General features: G+C 34.9%; 1 protein-coding gene across 1 annotated transcript; it reads right to left on the bottom strand.

Moving 5' to 3' along the window:
• Window positions 1–2,224: 2,224 nt before the first annotated feature.
• On the bottom strand, window positions 2,225–5,394 carry LOC146737884 (uncharacterized). The gene is made up of 3 exons (XM_085504592.1): window positions 4,998–5,394; window positions 3,084–4,245; window positions 2,225–2,966 (listed from the first exon to the last, which is right to left on the bottom strand). Exons 1-3 carry the CDS (start codon window positions 5,392–5,394, stop codon window positions 2,225–2,227), a joined length of 2,301 nt encoding a protein of 766 aa, XP_085360718.1.
• Between the last annotated feature and the right edge of the window lie 10,027 nt (window positions 5,395–15,421).

The raw sequence follows: 15,421 nt of genomic DNA, 5'->3' as shown, positions 1-15,421 counted from the left end.
CCTGAAGTTTGTATAACTTTAGTAAATCAGTTTTCCCATTCCGATTTCCTATACCTGATTATAGTGAATAAGAACTTGGTAATATCAGTAAAAATACTGTACATTTTCTTTTGTTGATTTGACCACAGAAATGGTTTTCAGAGAATATATATTTTACTCATTGTTCTTCCTTATTTATCTGAGCTCATCAGTCACGACTCGACTGTCTGGTATATCGGAGCAAGGTATAATAAAATTGTTGAAAGACAAGTGTTTAGGTGATGACGAATAGATACTAGCTCCATAAAGAATGGGACACGATGTGGACAGTTTGAAGTAGTTACTTTCCCTAGTATCTGGTATGCAATTGTGACCATGACTGTATATATTAGGAGACGACTATATCAGAATTTGTACTCAAAACTACACGACTGCATCAACAACGATAATGAGCAATTCCACGACAGAAGAATGACCTGAAACACTAGAAGATGATAATCACCGACCTAACTCAGAATGCATAGCTCATTCTAATCATGTTGGATGTTTGATGATAACTGAATGTTTAGGTACCTGGTCAATTACAGGTAATGTCCTCATAGTCCCTATTTTATCTATTTATCTATGTTCTTCAAAACAGGGACTGGTTCGTAATGTTTTTGCTAAAAGGCCATTACTTCATACAATGAAGATAGAAACGATTTTAAACGTTCGTCTGAATATATATATATATATGTTTAGTTCTTTTAAAAGATTCCTCTTATTAGTAAATAGCGTTCTCACTCAACAATATTTAGAATGAGTGGTTGGTCAAAAGTTTGATGAGTCAGGTGCATCTATTGGCTAAGCTTGTTGTTGTTGTACATAGATGCAAATGAGTATAGGAACCATTAATGCTGTAGGATGTACTGGGGGAGGTGGAGGATTTCATGTTTGTTATGACTGGTCGTAATGTGTTATCTCGTTGTTTTCAGAATGCAGCCTGATATTTGTGGCTTTCTTGGTTGTTCAATTATGGTTAAAATGTGTGTGGTGGGTGGTATACGTGTTTATTGTTTGTTGAGTAATTGTTTAGACACCCTGCAACTTGAAATGGTATGGTCCAAATTCAAATTCGATATTGCGGTGTTGAATATCTGTGCGATATGGCGGTGTCGTCTAAAAACATGGCATCAAAATGATTTCTGTTTATTTATTTACTGTTGTAGATCCTGAGAACTAGACACTGAGTATGATGTCGGGAATAAATGGTATTCTGAACAAGCTTTATAAATTATTGCTGGCAATATTCTAATATGAATTGGGAGCAAACTGTGACACCAAATCTAGTCGTTGTATTGTTATGCTTCTAAAATAAATTTTTCAAATGTCTTGAAACATATTCAAATATAAGGATATGGATTGCAAAATATTAAGATTATATAGTGTCCAACACATTAATTTGTAAGTGGTAAATTTATTTTAAAAAAATCAGTGACAATAATATGAAATAAAATAAATAAATTAAATAGAAAAATTATGTGTATTAACAACGGCTGTATTTGTGCGCCATGCCTAACTTTCTCTGTCGGCCATAAATCTTTGCCCTGATTATGGCTTAGGTTTAGTTACAGCGTGTAATAATTCTGACACACTCATCCCAAATAGCAAAGCTATGTATCCAGACATTACATAATATTTATTAAAAATTGTTATAGTTGCCACAGTAAACAATATGCTGTAAGAAATATTTTTTGTCTTGAGACATTTATACATTAAATATACTTAGCATCTCATCATTGAAAAAAAAACGACAACATTGATATAAGCCTAGCTCTTACCCAAGCAATAGAACAAATAAATATACACAATAACAACAATAAAATACCGGCAACAATAAATTACAAACCGTACGTATCAGAGAAATAAAAATAGAATTTATATACTAAAAAAATAGATAATAAAATTTTAAATTCCAGCATGAGATTCTCAAAAACACATTCGTATGTTACCTAAATATTATGAATTTGTTAATTATATTTCAAATACAATACCTATTACTTAATCGTAATACAATTATAATATATCATTTTATGACAATATCAGCGCTCATCTGTTTATTTAAAAGATAATAATTTACTATTATTTATCTTGAAATGGTGTTCTGATATGTAGATCAAAACTGTATGATAGAGAACGTATGCATACACAATTATTATATAACGATTTAAATCTATATGCAACATAATCTATATGAATTAAATTATTACAGTTTTGACTGAGCAGTTTTCGTCGAATTTCTTTTTCTTTTAACGGTGTTTGAGGTAACCGATGCAAGGATAACTGGCCCCTGACAAGCAGTCCCAATTGCGAAAATAAATGACAACACATATGAGCTAATAAACGTATCTAATAATCCTAAAATCCATGTAAAACCAAATGTAATTGACATTTTCAACACCATGCGTATTTGTTGGCCATTCCATGAATGAGATTGTCCCACAAAATATCGTTTGGTTTCTACTATCGAACTTCTAATGCGGTAGACTGGCGTGATGAAGAACACAACGTTCAAGAATAGAACCAGTGAGACTGGTGCAACAAATAATACAAGCAGAGCATTTCGATTCCCAATCCAACAACTTCCGAACTGCCCATATCCAATAGTAAGCTCAGTATATTCGCAAAAATCGATAAAAGCTGCAACTGAGACTACCACAGCAGGTACAAACCACCCTATAAGAATATACAGAACTAAAGTAGAGTGAGTCGCATGACTTGAATTGGCAAATGAGGACATTCCAAATGTACGAAAAATATCAAATGCAATGATGCCCATCCATGAAAACGTGACCAGCCATGCATAATGAGATATGACCGCTACAGTGATGCATATAATTGCATTTCGCGTAACAAACCAGCTTAGAAGGAAGACAGTCTGAGCAGCTAATAAAGAGATAATAAAATTAAGAGTTGTCTTTTGGGGGAAATTTAATAAGTCTGGAGACCTACAATACAATAAAATAGAGACTATAAGTGATACTATAGATACTAAATAAGATACGAGTGTTAACCACTCTAAAACAAGTTGGTAATTATTTTCAAGACATATGTAGGCAACTAACCAGTCAGAACTAAGAACAAATTCTTTCTCAACAATGTTGAGATATAACATTCTGTATACTAATTTGTCTTGATGGACTTCAAAATTAAATGACTGTAATGTTGTCAGTAATCCTTTATCGCATTGTAGGCTATCGCACACCTCAAATACACATAAATATTGATTCATATTATTTGGTTGAACTGAATACTCAAGATCACAAGAAAAGTGTTTCCAGTATGAAATGTACATATACATATCATTGTCATTAGAAGATACCGTGTAATAATTTGACATATCTTTTAATAAAACAAGTTTTATGTAACATTTCTGTGCAAATTGTTCAAATATTGACGGATTTGATCCTTCAACAAATGTTAAATCTAACACTATACTATCACACTTAATGCCATTGACCTTAGTATTCTCAACAATCCACAAACCTTGTTGTAAATCATATTCGAATATAATTAAGTGAACTATGATTTCGTTTGCATTGGCGATGGTGGAAATATTGATTGCATCTATACTGAAGTTTTGTATTGAAGTATAAATGCATGAAGAGAGGTTTGTCTGTAATGTTTGCGAGAATTGAAGTACATGATTACCATTATCTAAAGCGACAAATAATAGAGAAAGGTGTATCACACTGTGATTGGATTCACTATTTGACATTATTTTGATCTCGTTACACTGCTGTCCGATCTGGTTAATTTTGATACCCTGGTGACACTGAACCCTACTGACAACTTTATATTCCTCTGAACCAAAGTGTAATCCAATTAGACTATGACGATTACCGAGTGAATACCTAATACTGCATTCACGAATTTCACCAGAATTGCAATAAACGCAAAATGCATTTTTATAAACATCATTCAAATTGCTGTAAACTGCCAAATCATCATTTAAACATCTGCTTTCGACACTCTGATAAAGCTGCATTGACCCATTCCACTTTGATTGGTCACAATAATCAATGTAGGATGAAACACATGCTCTGATATTTCTAATGCTGTTTTCAGGAGGAATGAGAGACACGTTACACATCTGGATATCTTCTTCTTGGTTCAAACAGTCTGTCCAATACTCTAAATCTGAATGATCTTCCCCATTGCAAATGGCACAGTAAATGTTGTTATACACCACTCCTATTAGTGACGTTACATGAATTGGCATTTCATCTAAAAGTTACAGAAACAACAATTTAATAACATGATTCAGTTTGTCTTAAATTTGAGTGTATATGATAATAAAAACATATTTTAAACTGCTTATAAACAGAGAGAATCGAGTGTAAATAAAACAATAATACTAAACATCCTGCACATGGTCATGACCAACAACTAGTAAGTCGCCACCTTTTTATAGTTTGTATATCGCATGCCAGCATATGTTTGCAGCTGTATGCTGACAAGCCTGTTATCGTTGTTAATTTTCTTGTTAGAATTTCAGAAAGCAAAGCTGTCTGGTGAGACTATTGTTTTGGTTAAAATTATCATTATTATAATTGTCTCTCATTCGTTATTACAGGCAAACAGGCAACCTGTTTCAATTGTGTAAACTGGTGTATATTGATGAGAAGTTTAACTTATGATCTAAACACACGACATCAATTATTTTTTACATTACATCTAATACATATATTCTAGTCGCAGAGTAGATCCTAAATTCTGCCAGTTTATTATATCATTTAGTTATTTTCATTCAAATATATTTTTGAATTATTTAGGTGAGAGACCCAATTTTAAAATCCTTGTTCCTCTTAAACGATGTAAGTTACCTGGCTGGTATTCATAGTAAACATTTACATTTAAGTAAAAGAGTGTGTTATATTTCCACAAAAATATGTTATTTATTCTAAGCCATCATATTATTTCACCATATATTTGTGTACAAACAAATTCAGAAAAAACAGGAACTATGAGGACATTACCTGTAACGTTAAGGCTATCTTCACATAGTGCACGAATTTGTGAATCGGACCAAGTACCTGGACATTCAGTTATCATCCACCATCCAATACGTTCGTCACTATTAAGATGAGCTATGCATTCTGATTTAGGTCGGTGATTGTCAGCTTCTATTATTTCAGGCTCAATTTTTGTCATGGAATTGCTCATTACTGTGGTTGATGCAATCGTTTCGTTTTGAGTACAAATTCTGATATAGTCGTGACAGCAGTCTCCATAGTATATACAGTCTTGGTCACAATTGCATACCAATCCGTTACCTTTCAAATATCCTTCAAATTGTCCGCATCTTCTCCCATTCTTTGTTGAGCAGCTATCCAAATAGTTACCATTAACCAAGCACCTCTCTTTTAGCCACATGATTGAGCCTGGCACTGATATACCTGGCAGTGGAGTAGTGACTGATGAGCTCAGACAAATATGGACAAACAGTGAGTAATATAGATACCTTCTGAAAAGCATTTCTGTGGTGAAAATCAGCAAAAAACAAAATTAATACAATATTCACATTACTAATTTTACCAGGATTATCATAAATATTAACATAGAAGGTAGTCTAAACTTGCCAATAATAAGATACGTCTTCAGTTACAGCATTTATAAAGTATGCTCTCAGTCGCATAATGTCACACTACACAGCAGTATTTATAGTACTTTTTTTGTAGAGCAATGACATACCATATGTTACTCTTTTGCTTGAAGGCAGATAGTCACTACCATGATAGAGCCCCGGGCACTTTAGGTCCTTGCTTGTGTTGAAAATTTCACAAAATGTTCAATAAGTTCTCTTATAAGTAGTTGCTGCATCTTTACTGCATCTATAACGAAATAAAATGAAAGGTAAAATACCTCTTGTTGTTTCTGTAGATCGTTCACTATAACGCGTATGAAGCACCGGTTTTGATATAATAATTAACTAAAATCAACAGCTGTATAACTTCAGGCATTTCTTGAAACCTATTAGTTCACAGTACTTAAGATTCACAGCTACGTCACGGATTACTTTACAAATGGATCAACTGCACTGTAAATTTTAGGAAACCTTTCAAGTTTTTCAATAAAACATACTGTTTAAAAAACATTGTTGAAATAAAATTTATAATTAAAATTGATTTTACTAGAAATACATTTTTAAATGTGTTTCCACTAGGTACATGTATAAAAAGTGATTATAATACTTTCAAAGGTGATTTCACTAAACACTTTTTCAAGTGTTTCCGCCAGAAATATGTATAGAAATATTGATTATCATTGTTTATCATTTAAAAACTTTCTTGAAAGTGTAGATGCAATACCCAATTATTGTAAACACATTGACACTTCAAAACAAATCAGCAATGAACTGAAACGAACAACAATATCTTTAAACCCCTTTGACATAAATGAAGTTGCCAATTCTAATCCCATGTGTTATTGCTGTCTCTAATGCTGTTTCTTCTGGCAAATCAAATACCTGGGAAAAATAAAAAATAGTGGAACAAAAAACATCATTAATTTCAGAGAAACATGCTCTCTAGAATTAAAATTTACAATTTCATTGTCACTTGATCAAATCTGCATTTATGCACTACATCCATACTTTTTTATTCATTTTTCAATTTTCTATCAATCAAATGGTTTGATTATTTTCACCACCTTTGAAATCATTCCTACATGGGAAGTGTTGTATTTTAAAAGTATTCACCTATCTGGTCCTGCAAAGGTTTGAATTAAATCGGTTAGGCCAGACTTTTATTATCCCTTGTTTCGCGAACCCGCCGAATGAACAGGAGCCGAAAATGAAATAAAAATAAAATTTTATTTCAGCGTAATTTCTCGCGCCCGCCGACTTGTAAGTGCAAAAAATTGCTTAAAAAATGTATTTTTATCTTCATTTTTTTCCGCCCGCCGCATAACAAATCCAAGTTGCATTTTCATGGGAGTATCATGATCATAGTACCGAAGTCTCGCGCAGATCTATACTTCATGGGCATTGGTTGACAGTGAATCTCGGCTTGCTGCTTGAGACTACTTGGCGAACATGGCGGCAGCGTGGATTGTGGTGACACGCCGTGAAACTCTGTCGTCAAAAACTGATAAATCCTTCATTAATGCTGAAAATTGTGCCACAATTGGCGACATTGCCAACCTAGATGGTTCTAAGGAGTGGGAAGATCGACCTATTGTACGCATTGTTTAGATGCAGTCGCCTCAATCAGACAAAACGGTGCTCCCCACTAGCGCACCGATCACGATAGCCCAGGACTTCGGCCTGAAATACATCGATGTTGTTTACGGGACTAAGTATTCTGTCAACGTGCATAACCCTTATGAAAGCAGCGAGAAGTTACTCGCATTAGCCGCAGAAGAGTCGAGTTATAATTATATTCACGCAAATTGACATCAAATAGCGGTCGTAGCCCTGCGGTGTGTCGCTAATCATAACCTATTTTCATTATTCACTCCCTTGAAGCAGCAAAAATCTGGCCTTATCACAACAACATTCACATAATGAAATGAAATGAAAGGAGGCCGCTGCAAATAGCAATGCAGTACACAGCTGCCGACGATGGCTCTATTAGTTACACTTTCCACTTTAACGGAGTAACTATATCACCAATACTATCTTCAGGTCCCTTCTTTCTTCAGAAAATCTAACAGACATCATTCGGCTCAAGTTGTTATTGCTTCTTTAACGAATATACATTGAATGAGTGTGCACACGTCACAAGTTACCAGTTAGATAAACACGCAACATCTAAAATGTTTGCAAAGAAGTAGTAAACTAAATTACTGTTTAATATTTGTAATAATATTGTATTTATTGTATTAATGATATTTCTAATAACATTTAAATGATTGTGTATTATTAGATACTTTAAGTTATGTGAAAATTTGCACAGTTGTGTGATAATTACTATATTAAATGGAATTCAACCCTGATGCTCCGCCAATATAATAATAGCTATGAAGAAAATGAATCTAATGATTAGATCACAGGAACAGGTAATTAACGCCAGCCGAGTGCTGCATCCTTTGGCTAACTATCTCGAGCAATTATAACAACACCGTGCGTGTTTAATTCCATTGCTTATTAAACTTGTGACAGGTTCATGGTATGCACACCCGCAAAATATGTGAGTATATAAAGCAGACAATAATAAAATAAATCAATTTATCGCCACATGTACAGTTTACTTGCTGACAATGATGAGGTGTTTGGGCATGTTTTCCTAATAACTATGCTGTATACAATCGATAATAAGCAGTGTGTATATTATAGATACATACCAATATGAACATTTGTGCTTACAACTCTTCGAAGGGGGATTTCGGATTATAACACGGTCTAAATCTAACGTTAAGCCTATAAACGTTCCATTGTTTTTAGTGCCAAACCCCTTTGTTAAGTACAACAACAAATATTTAGTTGGTGTTTGTGAGCTCTTGTGTGATTGTTCAATGCATGGACAGTACTTCCACTTCTGTGTTTTACTCTCTGTTTAACTCCGGGGTTACTTCTAGCCGCCACCCTCTTGACTGGAGATCTGTGTTGAAAAAAAAATAAACGTGCATTTCATTTTCAAAAATCCAAATAATCACAACCTAACCGAAGTTCATTTTCTATTCTTACCCACAAGCCACACGCAGACCATTCATCAAAACGAGTGGTCTGGGGTATACTAGTACTCTGACCTATGCCGAGGACTTCCTGTTTGTAATGCTATATGATAAATCAGATTAACCATCACGTGAAACCAAATGAAAATCATTCTAAAATAACGTACTTATACCCAATCTTCAGCCGAAAGTAGCCGTTAAAAGTTGCAAGACGAGCAGCATACAATTTTGTTTTGTTTTGGCTCATTTAAAAAATACGAACGGTGTCAATATTCAAAACTGCATTTTGTCTGTCTCTGGCGTGCTTCAGAACCTGAATGTACAGCACTAATTTCACCCAACCTCTTGCTCGCTTCTGCTTTTCGATCATTTTTTTTCACTCGCTGCAACCGCTTGTTTAATCATTTCCGCATTATTTTTCGACCGCGCGAACCCCGAAATATCGCCCGTCTGCTCGCTCGTATTTTAAATGCATGGCCGTGGCATCTTTGTTTTTTGGAAAACACATCAATATGTTTCTGTTTTTTCTGCTCTCTGCCCTAAGCGGTCAGCATTGCCTGTATCACGTAATTGTCTCGATAATCATATTGTTGAAACGAGGTAGCAGCCCTAGATTCAAACGGAACACAGTCTCGCTCTATCAGCTTGTTGTGGTTACGTGTAAAAAAAGGTCGTAGTTCAAATTGCGTTCGCGAACGATACAAAGTATGATGGATTGGTTGGAAGTGTCGTTTGGAATTAAATAATGGTTAATACTCAGTGAATAATCGTTGAATCCTCAAACTGTAGCACTAAAACAACCATTTCGACAACTCATGTGCCAGTGTTGAGTGTTTGAACAAGCGGTGTTTTTAATAAGCGAGTGAGAAAAGAAAGGGATAAAAATATGGTCGTTTTTCGGTCGGAAATTAAGCGATATGCGGTTGATTAAAATGCGATAAAAGCAAAAGATTGGGCGAAATGAGTATTGATGCCCATTTATAGCTTGACATGCGTCACCAAATGATGACATGGTAGGAGTTGGTAGTACCAGATTCTGCCGTAAATTCGCCCAGGGCCGTTTAACGGCAGTTCGGGCTTTTAAACCAAAATAAAATGGGAAGTTTTTATTAAGTTTTTATTCAAGAGTATGGTTATTGTAACTAGCGTGAATAGGTTAGCTTCAATTCGTTTCGACAATGACCAGTTATCACTGTAAACAATGTTGAACTGTTCTTCTAATGCTCAGTTTATCTTTTGAAAACAACTATTTTTTGACTTGAAAAAAAATCATGCCATTTTCCCAACAAAATCCAAGCTAAAAGATCGTATTATAACATCGGCAAATCTCTTCCGGTAATTTGAACACGTTGGCATCATCCAGCATTCTGTTTGGCTAATCAGCGATTCGACCTATTAGGTCAACTATGCAAGAGAAAGGACATGGCGGATACTCTACAGCATCAAGCGTTTATATGCGACCGGAATCATGTGCTTACAATGAAACTAAGATGAATTTTATCTGCATTTCAAAGAATTTATTTGTGTGCGTCATTATAATCACTGATGAGTAATTATCAACAATTGTAAAACGCATGACCGGATTGCGCAACTGTGATCATTTTCTACTACGCATTGCAGTTAGTTGGTTTTCGTTTATATTTAAAACTTCGTTTACAATATACTTTCGTTACTAATAAAATAACAACAAATTTATTTGACACTGGGTGATATTGTGATGAAATTTCAGGCGGTCTACTTTTTAATTCAGCAAGAATTATTAGTTATTTTTAATTCTGCAATGATTTCCTTCGTCTTGGGTGGCCCAACGGCCGGCGTTGAAAGTTGGATTTTTTAATGAAAATAGAAGTAACCAAACAATATTTGATGATTATTTTTTGAAATTTTGAACCCTAAATAAGCGCCCACCAGATGGGCGAATTTACGGCTGATGCCGGCACAGGTATACGCGGGGAGGGAGTACAGAGATGGAACAGCCAACACCCCTTTTATGGGAAAAACGTGAAATCTCGACGGATTTGTTTCGTTCACACATAATATCAGGTTTTGGGGGCTTCTGAGTTCAAAAAAGATGACTAAATCAACCAAAAAGCATGCGTTTAGAGGCATACCTATGCAGAAGTTTGTTTGCCAGTACTTAATCCATTTTAACACATTGGCTAGTCTATTGACATTGGCTATTTATTTCATGGATTTGGCACTTGAGGTGGATTTATCTTTTAAAACCAACAGAAATATTAGGCAAAATATGAAGGTCGGGTATTAGTAATAAAAAAATAATGTTTACAACAACGCTATGAAAATTGTAGCTTCACATTTTCAGCCCACGAGCGCAGGTGGTGCGACGGCGCCAGTGAAATATCGGGCTTTTCACCCCACGAGTGCTGGTGGTGCGACGGCGCCAGTGAAATATCACGGTTTTCACCCCTCGAGTGGTGATGGCGACAAGGCGGCAGCAAATGACAAGGCAATGTTGAAAGGGCACTGTAGATTATGCTCTAATTTTGCAAAACATGGCTAGGAAGTAGATTCCCTCAAAAACCGACGCCCTGTTTATCGCATTTAGGTTTGTAAAACGTAAATTTTGTGGAGATAATTTGAATTCGTGAATTTATATGGGCGGAATGAATATGTCATGTTTTTGCTGAATGTGAGCATGGCGTGCGTGGTAAAACCACCCTGTAGATATTGGAAGCATTTTCATGTTTTTCATTAGAAAAAAATGCCCAAACACCTCATCATTGTCAGCAAGTAAACTGTACATGTGGCGATAAATTGATTTATTTTATTATTGTCTGTTTTATATACTCACATATTTTGCGGGTGTGCATACCATGAACTTGTCACAAGTTTAATAAGCGATGGAATTAAACACGAACGGTGTTGTTATCATTGCTCGAGATAGTTAGCCAAAGGATGCAGCACTCGGCTGGCGTTAATTACCTGTTCCTGTGCTCGAATCATTAGATTCATTTTCTTCATAGCTATTATTATATTGGCGGAGCCTCAGTGTTGAATTCCATTTAATAAAGTGATTATCACACAACTGTGCAAATGTTCACATAACTTAAAGTATCTAATAATACACAATCATTTAAATGTTATTAGAAATGTCATTAATAAAATAAATACAATATGATTACAAATATTAAACAGTAATTTAGTTTGCTACTTCTTTGCAAACATTTTAGATGTTGCGTGTTGATCTAACTGGTAACTTGTGACGTCTGCACACTCATTCAACATATATTCGTTAAAGAAGCAATAACAACTTGAGCCGAATGATTTCTGTTAGATTTTCTGAGGAAAGAAGGGACCTGAAGGTAGTACTGGTGATATAGTTACTTAAAGTAGAAAGTGTAACTAATAGAGCCAGCGTCGGTAACTGTATACTGCATTGCTATTTGCAGCGGCCTTCTTTCATTTCATTTCATTATAGGAATGTTGTTATGATAAGGCCAGACTTTTTTTATTCCTTGTTTCTCGAGTTTTTATGAGGCATTTTTTGGAGGAGGACGGAAACAAATAAAATTATTTTTTTTTTCCATTAGATTTGTGTGTTTCTCAAAGAATTGTAAGTGAGATCATTGATCGGAGAAAAGAAAGGAAATACAATGTTATTCCATGTATAACCTTGTTTCTCACATTAATCCATGCAAAGCTCATCTGACTTGTAAAACTGGACATTTCTGTGGGTTGCCTAAATCTGCAAGAAAACCCCAAATTAGCAGTTCTTGTGAATTTCACACTGAAATGTTTTGTCATTAAAATTACAACCACTCACTCGAATATCCAGTTTTACAAATAGATTTTTGAAATTTAAAATAGTATAATGTATGCGTACTCAAAGTACACAAGCTTGATTAGAGTGTTTCCACCAACTGAATAAAAAGTCTAACCCACATATGCACAGGCGACAACTTTGCGGCTTCAAGGGCGTGAATAATGAAAGTATATTGTTGCTTAGCGACACACCGCAGGGCTACCGCTATTTGATGTCAATTTGCGTGAATACAATTAAAACTCGCCTCTTCTGTGGCTAATGCGAGTAACTTTTCGCTGCTTTCATAAGAAAATCCAGGGCGGTTGGCTCCTGTTCATCAGGGCTATGTACGTTGACAGAATACTTAGTCCCGTAAACAACATCGATGTATTTCATGCCGAAGTCCTGGGCTATCGTGATCGGTGCGCTAGTGGCGAGCACCGTTTTGTCAGATTGAGGCGACTGCAGCCCATCAATGCGTACAATAGGTCGATCTACCCACTCCTTAGGAACATCTAGGTTGACAATGTCGGTAATTGCGGCACAATTTTCAGCATTAATGAGGGATTTCTCAGTTTTTGACAACAGAGTTTCACGGCGTGTCACCACAAACCAGGCTGCCGACAAATTACGCTGAAATAAAATTTTATTTTTATTTCATTTTCGGCTCCTGTTTCAAACGGCGGGTTCGCAAAACAAGGGATAAAAAAGTCTGGCCTAACTATTTAATTCAAGCCTTTGCTAGACCAGATAGGTAAATACTTTTAAAATACCACACTTCCCGTGTTGGGGTGATTTCAAAGTAGGTGGTGAAAATAAACTAACCATTTGATTGATAGAAAAGTGAAAAACGAATAAAATGGTATGGATGTAGTGCATAAATGCAGATTTGATCAAGTGAGAATGAGATTGTAAATTTTAATTCTAGAGAGCATGTTTCTCTGAAATTAATGATTTTTTTTGTTCCAGTATTTTTTTATTTTTTGCCAGGTATTTGATTTGCCAGGAGAAACTGCATTGGAGACAGCAATAACACATGGGATTAGAATTGGCAACTTCATTTATGTCAAAGGGGTTTAAAGATATTTTTGTTCGTTTCAGTTCATTGCTGATTTGTTTTAAAGTGTCAATGTGTTTACAATAATTGGGTATTGTATCTACACTTTCACGAAAGTGTTGATTTTCAATAAACACATTTATTCAGCTGCACACAAGCAGAGAACAGTTCTTCATACGATTGATATCATTACACATGTTTGTACTTGATTAATGTTTTAAATAATTACTTGATTATGTGATATGTTTATCGTATGTTATGATTACTGTACAATAGTGCAAAGTGTCTGATCATGAAACGCATCATTTAATATATTTTGCTCATTAATACTTTTCAAAATGACAACTATATTTGTAACATTTTATCAGTAGAAATACATTTCAAAATGTGCCTCTGCTACAAGCATTGTCAATATTCACATTGTGTTTTGCGCTAAAGCACTTTTCAAATGATAAACAATGAGAAACACTATTTCTATACATATTTCTGGCGGAAACACTTGAAAAATTGTTTAGTGAAATCACCTTTGAAAGTATTATAATCACTTTTTATACAGGTACCTAGTGGAAACACGTTTAAAAATGTATTTCTAGTAAAATCACTTTTAATTATTAATTTCATTTAAGGATGCAGTAGACTTTCGTTGGGCAAAACAGAAAAAGCTTGATAAAAATAATAATAATGGTTAATGACTAACAATTTTTACATGTTATTGTAGCCCTTGCAACACTATCCAAAAATATGATAACACTTATGTCAACATTAATTACGTCACGTGACTGCTAAATAAACAAAATCGATTGTTCTGCTATTTTTACTAGAAAACGAAAACAGTTAGCCAACATATTTTTATGAGAAAAGGAAGACTACAATGTTCTTAACAATAATGTAAAAGAAATAGTTTCTGAATTGTTTGGTTCTTTTACAAAGTGGTTGAGAAGAATTCTGTAATAAATTAGAGTGTTCTCTTTTCACAGGTCAATTGGTAATGAAATATCACTGATACTTGAAAAATATTTTACATTTTGTTTTCTCTTAAGTTCAATCTCTGAAAAAATCAATAAAATCGGACAAGAACTGTTCGCGTAATCGTTATTTTTGTGGTTTTAGACACGTTACGTTTCAAATGGCCGAAAAGACTCAAAAACCAAAAGTAGCACAGTCGAGAGAATATTTTTTGTTCAGCGCATCGTATTCAGTTATTTTTTGATGTTTAAGATAGCTATTGTGTTGGTTTTATAAAAACCAAAACAACCCGTTTGGTACATGGCCGATAAAGGTATGAAAAATCGATAATTTGAAAAAAGCAACGTGAAAACTAAGTATGGCCGCCCTTGAATAAACAGTGTAATCCCGTTATCAAATTAAGTTTATTTGCTTGACAAGCTTAGTTTCGAGTGTTACACCATATCACAACAAACTTGGCAATTTTTTATGTACAAAACGTGGTATGTGACCGTTAAACTTGAACACTGTCGTGTCTAACGCTCTTTCTCGCAACTTTCTCGTAAGCCACGGCATCTGAACCAAGCGAAAATCACAGTCACTTGGGGCTGAAAATCAATAAATACTAATACGGCACCTAGTAAATCGACACCCTGTCGGTTTCAAATGTCGATTTCTTACCTTAAAATGCGAAACAAAAATGTTAGAGGGGATCAGGTGTTACGTTAATAACCATTGTTCATAATCGCTAACTTGGTTTTATTCAAAACTGCACAAATTCCGCGTTTTCTGATGATATCCGACGATTTCATGATCGAAAATGGCCAGCAGCCAGAATCAAGGGGGATTCGCACATAGTTCTGGGTAAATCAAGGAAATACTCGCTGTTACGGCACGCCTGATTGGCTGAAAATGAGTATGCGCACTTGATTTACCCGATTCACAAATTCGTGCACTATGTGAAGATAGCCTTAACGTTACAGGTAATGTCCTCATAGTTCCTGTTTTTTTCTGAATGTGCT

This window comes from Saccoglossus kowalevskii, chromosome 10 (genome assembly GCF_978046115.1).
Source record: "Saccoglossus kowalevskii chromosome 10, keSacKowa6.1, whole genome shotgun sequence".
Classification (NCBI taxonomy): Eukaryota; Metazoa; Hemichordata; class Enteropneusta; family Harrimaniidae; genus Saccoglossus; species Saccoglossus kowalevskii.
Note: the sequence above shows the minus strand (reverse complement) of the source record. Positions and strands in the feature narration are given on the sequence as shown.